Genomic DNA, 13,788 nt, shown 5'->3' with positions numbered 1-13,788 from the left:
TCGTGCCAGCCATTTCCATCCGCGGGAGAAGGCTCTCACTGTCCACCCTATCTAACCCCCTGATATGTTGAAATGGCCGGTAAATGGATTTACTGCACTTAGTAGTCTTTTCCTACATATAATTTTTTATTTTCTTCAAAAAAATTAATTAGACAAAGAAAAATTTTCTTCAAAAAAATTAACTAATTAGACAAAGAAAAATTGAACAAGAGTGCCAAATCTTTTTGTGGCAGTAATTTCACTTTCCATTTTCACCCGAAAAATGGGTCACAGATAAAGGATACATTTATTTTCTCCTTGATGAGGGAAAAAATATATTGGAATTAATTTGAAACTATCCATTTAGAACTGAAGGAGTTTGACTCTCCTATGTCGAGCTGTATCACACAAGCTTTTAGCTGAAGTTGCCAATTGTAAGAAGACATCCCAAGGACACAATCAGCCTGGGGCTTGTTCTCAGGCAGGAACTCCACAGGCATTAGCTCTCAAGGCCGAGAATAACAATGTGGGTAATTCTACCATTTGTTTTGGGCCATGGTGTCTAGAGATATTGGAAGGGAGGTGAGGATCATATAGTTGTCTGTCTATTGTATCATCCCTACCTCGAGAGGAGGCATTAAACAGCAGTGATTCCTGACAGGAAGGGTGATTGATGGGCACAAACCAGATAACGGACCACCGATATAAATATTAGGATTCAGCATGTATCATCTTTGTGCTGATTAGATGTTAATTAAAGAGGCGCCGACATGTTGTAATTGGTCAACTATACTGATATAACATGCATGATGTAAACCTAATCAATAGTCATGATTGGATAGATAACTAGTACCAAATGATTAGTATCTGAATTTTGTTTTATAACTGAATCAGAGGTGTATCGGTCTTTACAATTCTTTAATCACTGCTTTTTGGCCTTCCAGTTTGGAACAGCCCAGTAACAGCTGCAATGCCTGTTCATGACTTCCAAGAGTCTTCTTCTGGTCTCTCATGAGCGTGAAGTACACTGTTGAATAGCTGTATTCCATTAATGGGGTGACTGGAATTGTCACCAAAGCCCATATGCCATTAACCCAGGTTTTCTTTAAAAGCACAAGATTTTTTTTATTTCTAAAAGCTCTAAAAACATTTAGTTAATTTCTTATTTTAAAGATAAAAATTGCTGAAAATATATTTTAAGAGTCATTATAAAAAGATCCCTCAATAAGTTCCTCTTAAATGAGAAGCTGAGTCATACAAGCAAGAAAGGTTTTTGATTCAATCCTTGGCTTCTGTTGGGTTTGGATAATCTCAACTGCTGGAATCTCATCTGTCGACGCTTTTGACAAGACAGCATTAAATCTTACCCCCTGGAGAAGAAACTGCAAACAGGACAGGAAGTACAGCTTCAATACCAATTGTTGTTTCTTGTTATCATAACACAACATAGAGTGCTGCAGCAACGACAAAGCCTAGGAAAAAATAAGTGTTTCCAGTTATTGTCAAAATGCATTCACTACAAAAGTATATATTTTTTTCTTTTTCTTTAAATTTAGAGTACCCAATTCATTTTTTCCAATTCAGGGGCAATTTAGCATTTCCAATCCACCTATCCTGCACATCTTTGGGTTGAGGGCGAAACCCACGCATTCACGGCGAGTGTGTGCGAACTCCACACGGACAGTGACCCAGAGCCGGGATCGAACATGGGACCTTGGCACTGTGAGGCAGCAGTGCTAACCACTGCCACCGTGCTGCCCTACAAAAGTATATTAATGGGTTTAGATGAGCTAAATGTTTTTCTGTGCAGTTCCCTGGTGAATGTGGTGCAAATGTGATGAAATACATTTGAGTAAAAGTTTTATTTCAGCAGCTGATAGTCTGAGACTCATTGAAATTACAGTAAGATGTCTTACAACACCAGGTTAAAGTCCAACAGGTTTGTTTCAAATCACTAGCTTTCGGAGCACTGCTCCTTCCTCAAGTGATTGGAAAGGTAGGTTCCAGAAACAATTATACAGACAATATAAATGTCTTTGTCTGTATAAATGTTTCTGGAACCTACCTTTCCATTCACCCGAGGAAGGAGCAGTGCTCCGAAAGCTAGTGATTTGAAACAAACCTGTTGGACTTTAACCTGGTGTTGTAAGACTTCTTACTGTGCTCATCCCAGGCGAACGCTGGCATCTGCACATCATTTAAATTAGTAATTGAAAGCCAAAATTATGGGGAAGGAGAGAATCATAGATCATAGAATTTACAGTGCAGAAGGAGGCCATTTGGCCCATCGTGTCTGCACTGGCCCTTACAAAGAGCACCCTACTCAAGCCCACGTATCTACCCTATCCCCGTAACCCCCACCTAACCTGCACATCTTTGGACTGTGGGAGGAAACCGGTTCACCCGGAGGAAACCCACGCAGACACAGGGAGAACGTGCAGACTCCGCACAGACAGTGACCCAGCCGGGAATCGAATCCGGGGCTCTGAAGTTGTGAAGCAACTGTGCTAACCACTATGCTACCGTGCTGCCATGAATCAAGGAAGTGATATTGTATGACTGCACAACAGTGCAAGCAACTTTTTCCTGCAATGAAATATAACACCGCAGTAGTTTCTGTAACTTTGAACGTGACAGCAGCAGGATTAGAACATAGAAAAATACAGCACAGAACAGGCCCTTCGGCCCACGATGTTGTGCCGAACCTTTGTCCAAGATTAAGAACAAATTAATCTACACCCCATCATTCTACCGTAATCCATGTACATATCCAATAGCCGCTTGAAGGTCCCTAATGATTCCGACTCAACTACTTCCACAGGCAGTTCATTCCATGCCCCCACTACTCTCTGGGTGCAGAACCTACCTCTGACATCCCCCCTATATCTTCCACCATTCACCTTAAATTTATGTCCCCTTGTAATGGTTTGTTCCACCCGAGGAAAAAGTCTCTTGATTGTCTACTCTATTCCCCTGATCATCTTATAAACCTCTATCAAGTCGCCCCTCATCCTTCTCCGTTCTAATGAGAAAAGGCCTACTACCCTCAACCTTTCCTGGTAAGACCTACTCTCCATTCCAGGCAATATCCTGGTAAACCTCCTTTGCACTTTTTCCAAAGCTTCCACATCCTTCCTAAAATGAGGCGACCAGAATTGCACACAGTACTCCAAATGACGCCTTACCAAGGTTTTGTACAGCTGCATCATCACCTCACGGCTCTTAAATTCAATCCCTCTGCTAATGAATGCTAGCACACCATAGGCCTTCTTCACAGCTTTATCCACTTGAGTGGCAACTTTCAAAGATCTATAAACATAGACCCCAAGATCTCTCTGCTCCTCCACATTGCCAAGAACCCTACCATTAACCCTGTATTCCGCATTCATATTTGTCCTTCCAAAATGGACAACCTCACACTTTTCAGGGTTAAACTCCATCTGCCACTTCTCAGCCCAGCTCTGCATCCTATCGATGTCTCTTTAGCACAGGGCTAAGTCGCTGGCTTTGAAAGCAGACCATGGCAGGCCAACAGCACGGTTCAATTCCCATACCAGCCTCTCCGGACAGGCGCTGGAATGTGGCGACTAGGGGCTTTTCACAGTAACTTCATTTGAAGCCTACTTGTGACAATAAGCGATTTTCTTTCTTTCTTTCTTTTGCAGCCGACAACAGCCCTCCTCGCTATCAACAACTCCACCAATCTTCGTATCGTCTGCAAATTTACTAACCCACCCTTCAACTCCCTCATCCAAGTCATTGATAAAAATCACAAACAGCAGAGGACCAAGAACTGATCCCTGCGGTACGCCACTGGTAACTGGGCTCCAGGCTGAATATTTGCCATCCACCACTCTGACTTCTATCGGTTAGCCAGTTTGTTATCCAACTGGCCAAATTTCCCACTATCCCATGCCTCCTTACTTTCTGCATAAGCCGAAGATTGGATTGGATTAAATTTGTTTATTGTCACATGTACCGAGGTACAGTGAAAAGTATTTTTCTGCGAGCAGCTCAAACAGATCACTTAGTACATGGAAAAGAAAAGAAAATACAAAATACATAATAGGGCAACACAAGATACCCAATGTAAATACATAGACACCGGCATCGGGTGAAGCATACAGGAGTGTAGCATTAATCAGGACAGTCCATAAGAGAGTCGTTTAAGAGTCTGGTAACAGCGGGGAAGCTGTTTTTGAATCTGTTCGCGCGTGTCCTCAGACAGCAACATGCCAAATTTCAGTTATTTAATCATTTTTATCTTGCCCATGTTTTCAGTTTATTAATTCTGTAACACGTCATGCCCACAAGAGGACACATTCCTTCTGCATCCACTCTATCAAAACTATTCATAATTTTAAAGGCTGGGTTTCCCTTTATGGTGTTGCAAATCTGTGGTACAAGTTAGTGATTGATGTATTTGTACCCTAAGAATCCTTTGTTCCTCTACCCGAAACAGACTTGCACCTTCCAAGTAATAGCTGATCACCCTATTCTTCCTGCCTAAATACCACACATTTATTTCTATTGAAAAGCATTTGCCAGTATTGGTTCATTCTGCAAGTTTACTTAATGTCCACCTGTAATTTGTTGCAGTTCGCCTCAATATTAATTGATTCCCCATCCACCCAATTTGGTGGCATCCACAAAGTTAGAAATTGTATCTTTGATTCCAATTTTATAACAATGCTGCATACTTCTAATAATATGAGTAAACAAAAGAATGCTGCTGTAAAGTTAAAATACAACTTTATATATCCAAATAATAATATTGCAATGACAAGACTCTCCGATAATTAAATACCTTGGCTTTTGCATCCATTGGGTCCTCAGCTTTAGCAACCAGCAGCATAAGACGAAGCACAAGAGTGACAGATAGAGGAAACTGGCCATTAAGTTGGGGAACACTTGCTTTGAGAAGTCTCTGTACTTTGGGCATTGGGACACTGTAAAAGACCACATTACCAATCAAATCGAAACCTCGTCTTCCAGCTCGCCCAGACATCTGAAAAGAGAATATTGGTGTTACAGAGTGTTATTATTATGCATCTTCTTGTTTAAATTCATTGCTGATGTCATTGGTAAGTGCTGTAACGTTATTAGTTGTTGTTACCTATGTATACTGTCGTTAGTTCTAATTCTGTTATTTTGATGCTTAGCTAGCTGCTCCCGTTTTAGAGTCCATATTGTATTTTAAACTTCGTTATTTTCATATATTAAAGAAGATTTACTTTATTAACATGTTTGGACTACCTTTTTGTGCTCAGGTTACCACAATAGGCAAGGTTGCTATTACAAATTTCGATTTGGTCTTCATACAGGTATCACAGTATGATTTTTGAAGTCCCGAAAAGACATGCTTGTTAGGTGAATTGGACATTCTGAATTCTCCCTCAGTGTACCCGAACAGGCTCCGTAGTGTGGCGACGAGGGGATTTTTCACAGCAACTTAACGGCAGTGTTAATGTAATCCTACTTGTGACACTAATAAAAGTTATTATTCTTTGTTGCATAGATTGTTTCAACAGATTAAACACGGCAGTTTTCTGGTTTAGTCTGTTTAATGTGTTAAGGAATAGGAACTTACCTGGTTCGGGTGGAGAGCAAGGGCTCCATTTCAAGGCAGGCTTCAGGGCATGCTCAGAGCTCAGCAGGATGATAGGCCATGCATGCTTCATTCTGAGTTTTTTTTAAACTTAAGAAATCGGCCTTCCGGGACATCAGCAGTGTGCCTGTGCGGTGCGAAAAACAAGGATCACAGGACCCAGGTTTGGCGCCATTACTAGGGGAGTCCCGGGACCAAGAGAGCTAACTCATAAGGAGAATACCCAGGGTAAGGTCCAAAAAAGAGGAGACCCAGCGAGACAGACCTGTGGTAGGAACCCCTGCAGAGGTGGCCCATGGGGTTGTTTGTCTTGCGAGGATGAAGAAAAGAATCCAGGCAGCAAATGTGCTGCTGTCTACAGGCTCCAAATAGTGAGGGCTCAGAGAAGCCTTGAAGAGTTAAAAGATAGCGGACGGTCATGACTCCACGCTTCAGGGGCAGCACGAGTGCGCAGTGGTTAGCACTGCTGCTGCATGGCACCGAGGTCCCAGGTTCGAGTCCGGCTCTGGGTCACCGTCCATGTGGAGTTTGCACATTCTCCCTGTATTTGGGAGTTCGCCCCCAACAACCCAAAGGTGTGCAGGGTTCAGAACCGGAGTTCTGCCAATGAGTTGGTACTGGAGTGCAACCTCGCTAAGCTACTGGAACCTAGTCTCAGGAGGAGATTAAACCATCAGGGGGTGAGCAGTCGCTGAAGCATTATGAGTCAATGAGACTTTGAGGGAAATCCCTCCAGAGGGCTTTTAACAAAATTGTGTATTTCTGAGTGGACACCAACATCTGGGTGGGTTGTAGAAATAACTAAGATTGGGGCAGCACGGTGGCGCAGTGGTTAGCATTACTGCCTACAGCACTGAGGACCCGGGTTCAATCCCGGCCCCGGGTCACTGTCCATGTGGAGTTTGCACATTCTCCGTGTCTGCGTGGGTTTCACCCCCACAACCTAAAGTTGTGCAGGGTAGGCAGATTGGCCATGCTAAATTGCCCCTTAATTGGAAAAGAAAAATAATTGGGTATTCTAAATTTATTTTAAAAAATAATTAACTGTGATTTATATCTTGGTCACATCTGCCATTTATTGTGCAATGCAGCTTGTTCGACCACAGCTTGCCTATTAATTCACATATACCTCATGTTAGAGTATGAACAGATATTGTAAATGGTTTCACTTTTTAAACTGTGTACAGTAAAGTTTAGTTTGCTTTTTTTAAAAAAAAACTGGAATCTCGTGGCTTTATTCTCGAAGTACCTAGGATTCTAATTTTGTCTACTTTAAACGAAATGTTATCGGTCCCTAACTAGACTGTACCAAAACTTGGGGTTTTGTAGATTGTAGCAAAACAGGATAACAAGTGGTACAGTTCTGCATTTACTGATCTTCCCCTCTTTTTTTAAAAATATTATTTTCCATCCTACAATTCTCCAACCTGACCATACATGTTTGTCCAAATGAAGGATAAACTGCTAATTTCAGGGCCCCTGCCAAATTCACTCCTAAACTCAGGCTTTAAGAACTGCCTCAGAACGACCAAGATTGAAGCTATTTCTAGCTTTCCATCGCTTCATGAAAGATAGACCCATGGCTCCGTTTAGCACCTCCAGTAATCCAGACCCATCACATCAGAATCAATTAGTACCATTTGCATTGTAATGGCAGTTATCTTAATGTAGTTGTTCTCGGAAATAAAATCAGGCTTTCCTGGTACACACGGGATATTTCAAACTTGACATACACAGGGGAGTTAACTTAATTTGTTACTTAATATGTAAACACCTTGCAGTGTTTATTTGAGTCTTTTTCTAAAAAGGTGAACTTTCAAAACCAAATCTATTTGCCAAGAAAGAACAACTTGAGAGAGAGAAAAAAAGGGGAATTCACCGAGACACATAGAAACTAGGAGTGGGCTACTCGGTCCTTTGAGCCTGCTCAACAATTCAATAAGACCATGGCGAAACTGAATGTAACCTCCCACTGACCCCCAATACTATCATTAATTAGCAGAGCCACCCCTCCACCTTTTCCTAGCTTCCAGTTCTTCCTAAAAGTATTGCACCGGTCGATATTCAGGGGCAGTCTATGTCGCCCTGCGGCCATATCTCTGGCTATCAGATTATACTTACTTATTTCCCTTTGTACTATCTGTTCATGTTTTGTTTCAAATGCTACGTACAGATCAAAAAGATACAGAGCCTTTAAGTTTTGTCCTGATAGAATTTTTGTAACCGGACTGCTGTTTGTACTGACTATCCCTCCCTGTCACATTCTGTTTATCACTTCCCATATTAATGTTTTTCTCTCTTGCCTTTTCTCGACTCTTGGTTTACCACATCTTCTCAAATTTCATCGCTTGCCCCACTATTTAGCTGAAAACTTTCTCTACTTCCCTAGTTATGCGGTTCGCTAGTCCCTGCACAATTGAGGTGTAGACCGCCCCAACAGGACAGATTCCACCTTCCCCAGCACTGATGTCAGTGCCCTGTGAACCAGCACTCACTTCTCCCACACCAGACTTTGAGCCACACAATCATTTCCCCTAATTTTATTTGCACTATGCCAATTTGCAAGAGGCCCATGTAATAGCCCAGAGATGATTACCTTTGATGTTTTGCCTTTTAATTTAGTGCCTAGCTCCTCATACTGACTATGGAGAAACACTTTCCTATTCCACCAATGTAGTTGGTACCTAAATGGACAACAAGTGGACCCTCTCCCTCCTATTGCAAGTTTGAGCAGATATCTCAAACCTGAGAACCAGGCGGGTGACATAGCCTTCTGGACTCCCCACTCTTCATTGCAGAGAACAACAATGTTAATCCCCTCACTATACTGTTTCCTGCTGCCACTACATTCCTTTTTGGACCCCCACTTAAACGGCTTCCTGTACCATGGTCAGTTTGCTCACCACCTTGCAATCCCCACTCTCATCAAAACAAGTTAACATAATCTCAAACATGTTGGCCAGAGAAATGCAGTGTTTGGGGGGGGGGGGGGGGGGGGGGGAGGAAAGAGATCTAGCAAGGCTGCATAAATAAGGGAAACATTCAGACAAGTGATAATTGAAGTACAGAGTTGTCATACTTCCACCAGTAAAAGGGGTTCAGCAAAAGTTTGAGTTCCTTGAATGAGCACAGAAATCAAAAGGAGACTTTAAAAAAGCATGGAAAATCTAGGGTTAATGGAAAATAAAATATTTTTCCAAATATAAAACCAGTAAACAAAAAAAATAGAAAGACTAAGATGATGCACGAGCAAAGGCTAGCAAATAATAAGGAAAAATGCAATGGATTTTAAAATTAAAAAGTAAAACAAAATGCTATAATGATGAAAGAATAGCAGAAACAATTTGAGTATTTTGACCTGGTTTGCACAGATGAGTTAGCGCAATTTAACAGGACGGTCAAGGAGTTTGTGTTTAAAAAGAACACGCTGCAACTCAGTGGAAAAGGCACTGGATTCTAATGAGTATTCTAGGATCTACACAAAGGAAATTCACAAACAGGAGAAAAACTGACTACAGTCTTTCAAACATCATTGGGTTTGAAAATGGTACCAAAGCATTGAAGGGCTGCCAGCATAACACCACTGTTTAAGCAAGAGGAGAGTTAAACCGGATAGGCTAAAGTTAATATTAACCAAGTTCCTAGATAATATAACATGGGAGAAAATTAAAGTTGACCTAGAAAAACATGGGTTAAAAGGGAACAGCCAACATAGATTAGTACTTTGTTGGTCAGCAAAAAAGGCAAAATGCTACAGATGTTAGAAATCAGAAATAAAAACAGAAAAGGCTGGACCTACTCAGCAGGTATCTGTGGAGAAAAATGGAATGTTAACTTACATTCTCCACAGAGTCTGTCAGACCTGAGTATTTCCAGCGTTTTCTGTCTTTACTATGGATTTGTAAACCAGACATGTATGATAAATTTAGTAAGACTCCATGGAAATGATCGTCTGTACTGGTAAAGGCAAAGGCAAAGGTAAATACCATGCATGTCTTTTCATGTGCATGGATTTTTAGAAGATATCTGATAGTGTCGAATAAAGTGCTTGTCAACTGAAATTTCCAAGACTGGAGATCAATGGATTTTTGTCAGGCATGAGTATTGAGGAATGTGGAGCCAAACTGGGTAAATGTATTTGATGATCAAAAGATTGAATTGGTCTTCGTTTAAAACACTAAAAATTGCTGCACAAGTTTTTGAATAATTTGATCTTGTTCAAAGCTGAAATTATTTTAACTGGGAAATAAGAAGATAGTTTAGAAGAAAAAGCCTAAAAACATGAACATGCTTTATTTACAAATTATGACAAATTCCACAACGATATTAAAAAAGAAATTGATCCAAATAAATAAAAAGAGTGGGATGTGGGTACCTGTCGGTATTGTAAGGCATCCAGAAATACTGAATCATCAAGAAAGACAACAGTTTTGCACGGCATGTTAATTCCCAAAGCAAGGGTTCCAGTGGCAGTCACAACCTATCGAAAGACAATGTCCATTTCTTAAATTAAATGTAATATCAAAAGCAAAGTTCAATTCGAACAGCTGAATATGCATCTGAAAGCTTCATTCGGAAGCTGAATTTACAGCATTAAAACAACTGAACTAAAATCGGGCAATTCCATGAACAGGCACTCTGGAAATTAAATTGATTTGCCTTTTGTATTTCTAACAATGTGTGTTTTGGCTTTTCACAGCAGAATACAGTTATTAACTGTAAAATGAGCAAGGATTACTCATTACAACGGTTTTTCTAAAGTAATTCACACTCCTATAATTTATCATCACAGATCAATTAGCCAGCACAAGGATAAAAATAGAAAATACATTTTTGTAATTGATCATTTTCTGCTCTACAAAATCAAACTTTAATAAAAGCACCTGAACGATATATTTGAGATTTGTTACAGATAAAAAGGTGATAATCTTTGAGAATAAGGATTTGCTAATTATCGTATTATTGGTAACTGAATGAAAACTGAATTGTCACCTAATTGATTCAGAAAGGATGAAGAGAAAGCACCCATTTTAACAATAATTTGAAATGTCTATGACTGCTATTTACAGTTGAAAAGGAGGATAACCTGCTGAAAGTCCTGAAAAAATTCAGTCTATAGGGACTTAATACAATTAACCAAGTACAGCATCAGCAACCAGGAAATTAATGGAACTAGAGTGACAACTCCCCAGGACCTGATGATTCCCACCCATGGGTGTTAAAGGAAGTAGGGGGGGGCACATTGTAGATGCTGCTGTATATTGTAGATGTCCTTTCCCAGGCCAATATCCCTGGTATCGAAGCACTGGTCACACTCAACCAGCTGCAATGGGTGGGCCAAATTGCCCGACACAAGACTCTTGAAACAAGGGCTCTACTCCAGGCTCCGCAATGGCAAGTGGTCACTAGGAGAGAGGAAATGCTACAAAGACACTCTGAAAGCCCCCCCAAATAAATGCAACATCCTCATCGACACGTGGCAATCGCTTGCCTTGGAACGCACAAACCGGAGGAAAAGCATTCGTGAAGGTGCCAATCATATGGAGCATTGTGGGTGGAGCACGCAGAGGCCAAGCGTAAACAGCGGAAGGAAAGCGTAGAAGCCGGAGCGTCCCACGCATCCACCTCATCAACACCACGTGCCAAACCTGTGGTTGAGTCTGCAGATCCATGATTAGGCTATTCAGCCACCACAAACCACCTCCCCGGAGTGGAAGCAAGACATCCTTGACGCTGAGGGACTGCCCAAGAGAAGAGATAACCCAACAATAATCTTTCAGAGTTCCCTCGATTCACACGTAGTCCCTCTGGATTGGAAAATTGCACGTCACTCCACTTTTTAAGGGGGAAACCAGAGAATTACAGACTAGTTAACCTAACATCTGTGGTGGGGAAATTGCGGGAGTCTACAATCAGGGATGAAGTAACTGAACACCTCGAAAAATTTTCATTGACCAGGTAGGGCCAACATGGAGTCTTGAAGGGAAGGTCATGCCTGACTAATCTTATTGAATTTTTTGATGAGGTGGCTAAGGTAATAGACAGGGGAATGCCTTTGGATGTTATTTATATGGACTTCCAGAAAGCATTTGATAAAGTCCCACACAGGAGACTGTTAACTAAGGTGGAAAGCCCACGGAGTTGAGGGCAAATTATTGACATGATTATGAAATTGGTTGTGTGGCAGGCGACAGAGTGTGGGGACAATGGGTAAATACTCTAATTGGCAGGAGGTCACTCGTGGTGTATCATAGTAATCTCAAGTTGGGGCCTCAATTATTCATTAATGACTTAGATGCTGGCATAGACAGCCATATATCCAAATTTGATGATACAAAGTTAGGTGGCATTGTAGAGTCTAGATGATAGCATAACATTGAAAGGAGATATTAGCAGACAAGGTGAATGGGCAAATTTGTGGCAGGTGGAATTCAATATAAGCAAGTATGAAGTTATCCATTTTGGATCAAAAAAAGAAAGAGTAGTGTACTTGCTAAATGGAAAGTGGTTAAGTACAGTGGATGTCCAATGAGATTTCAGGGGTCAGGTGCATAGGTCCTTAAAATGCCAGGAACAAGTGCAGAAAATAATCAAAAAGGCCAATGGAATGCTAGCCGTTATATCTAGAAGACTGGAATATGAAGACCAGATGTTATGTTGCAGAAGCACAAAATCCTGGCTAGACCCCATTTGGGAGTACTGCAAGCAGTTCTTGGCACCACACCGTAGGAAGAATATTTTGGCCTTGGAGGGAGTGCAACGTAGGTTCACAAAAATTATATCTGGATTACTGGGGTGAAGTTATGAGAGATTACCCATGGGTACTCTAAAAAATAAAGAAAAAGATATTAACTTGGAAAGACAGGGTTAAGATAAACTATTTTCACTGTTTGGAGATTCTAAAACTAGGGGACATAGTCTAAAATTAGGGTACAACCATTCAGATGTTAGGGAGCACTTCTTCGCACAAAGGGTGGTAGATGTTTGGAACGCTCTCCCACAAACAGCAGTTGAAGATTTTAAATTGGAGATAAATAGATTTTTGTTAAGCAAAACTATTAAGGGTTTTGGGCCAAAGGCAGGTACATGGAGTTAGGCCACAGATCAACCATGATCACATTAAATAGCAGGGCAGGCTCGAGAGGCTGAATGGCCTACTCCTGTTCCTATGATTTTTTCCCCCCCACTGTAAATAGAAAATGCAGTGTCTCTCTTCATAAGAATCCAGCTGAAATACCAATATCAAAACTCCTTGCATGATCTGCTGATTCAGATCCCAATTGAGGACAGTCAATAGTTCAATAGTCGTCGACCAGAATACTTATTTCACACACCTCACAATATAAAAACATGAATTTTTCATCCCTCATTAGCAGAAATTAAAAAATAAAAAATAAATGTTTTATTAAAGTTTTTCCAAAGAGAAATGTCAGTACTCTTATGAAGCACAGTTTTCACCTTGGTTTTTAACCCATTTTGCTGATCTAGGCCTTGCCAGTGCACTCTTGCCATAGGTCTGTCCCACATGCACGACAAGGGTTGCAAATCAGGCCAAAATCCATACATGCCAGGTACCATCTTTATGATGGGGATTACATACAGCTTTATGATAGACAGCCTGTCTGCTACAAACAGATTAGCAGCAAAGAAGTAGAGAGTCCGAGTTTCCATGTCCCCACCAGTCTTTGCATCCCCGGAGTGGTCTACCCCTTTACTAGTTAACTCATGTAAACATTAACACTTACCCTGGCAAATCCAAGTCTAAACAGCATCTCCACAGCTTGCCTTCCTTTACTGTTCAGTGAAGCATGATGAAATCCAATGCCTCGTTCCAAATATAAACGTAGTTGATTTGCAGTTTTCACTATTTGCAATCGCTGAAAGATTGTATCCAGAATCTAGTGAAATTTAAAGAATCGGTTAAGCATCATTGAGGAATACAAATTCTTTACCCTACCACGCAATGATTTTTATTCCAATTTAAAATAAAATTATTAAGATTGGTGTTTGTTTAGCCAAGTTTTAGCAAAAAACAAAGCTTTCCCCATGGCATTCAGTTTTTGTCACCCGCCTTCTTGGGTTTGTTTCTTGTATTTTATTTTTCTATGATAAAAATACAATTTTTTTCTATCCGTTTGAACTAGGAATGCTATTTTCAAGCTTACCCAAAAATGCATAGTTTCTCTTTGGATTCTAAAATA

General features: G+C 40.8%; 1 protein-coding gene across 1 annotated transcript in view; it reads right to left on the bottom strand.

Annotated features, from left to right (window-relative positions):
- Positions 1-13,788, bottom strand: part of LOC140408553 (probable ATP-dependent RNA helicase DDX60) — an 87,026-nt gene that overhangs the window by 15,241 nt on the left and 57,997 nt on the right. Inside the window, exons 27-30 of the mRNA XM_072495925.1 lie at positions 13,333-13,485; positions 9,963-10,067; positions 4,787-4,987; positions 1,347-1,451 (exon numbers count right to left, since the gene is read on the bottom strand). Coding sequence (XP_072352026.1) covers positions 1,347-1,451; positions 4,787-4,987; positions 9,963-10,067; positions 13,333-13,485 — 564 coding nt within the window. The remainder of the gene's footprint in view (positions 1-1,346; positions 1,452-4,786; positions 4,988-9,962; positions 10,068-13,332; positions 13,486-13,788) is intronic.

Source organism: Scyliorhinus torazame, chromosome 3 (assembly GCF_047496885.1).
Source record: "Scyliorhinus torazame isolate Kashiwa2021f chromosome 3, sScyTor2.1, whole genome shotgun sequence".
NCBI lineage: Eukaryota > Metazoa > Chordata > Chondrichthyes > Carcharhiniformes > Scyliorhinidae > Scyliorhinus > Scyliorhinus torazame.
The sequence above is the reverse complement of the archived record's forward strand: the minus strand, read 5'-3'. Positions and strand labels throughout refer to the sequence as shown.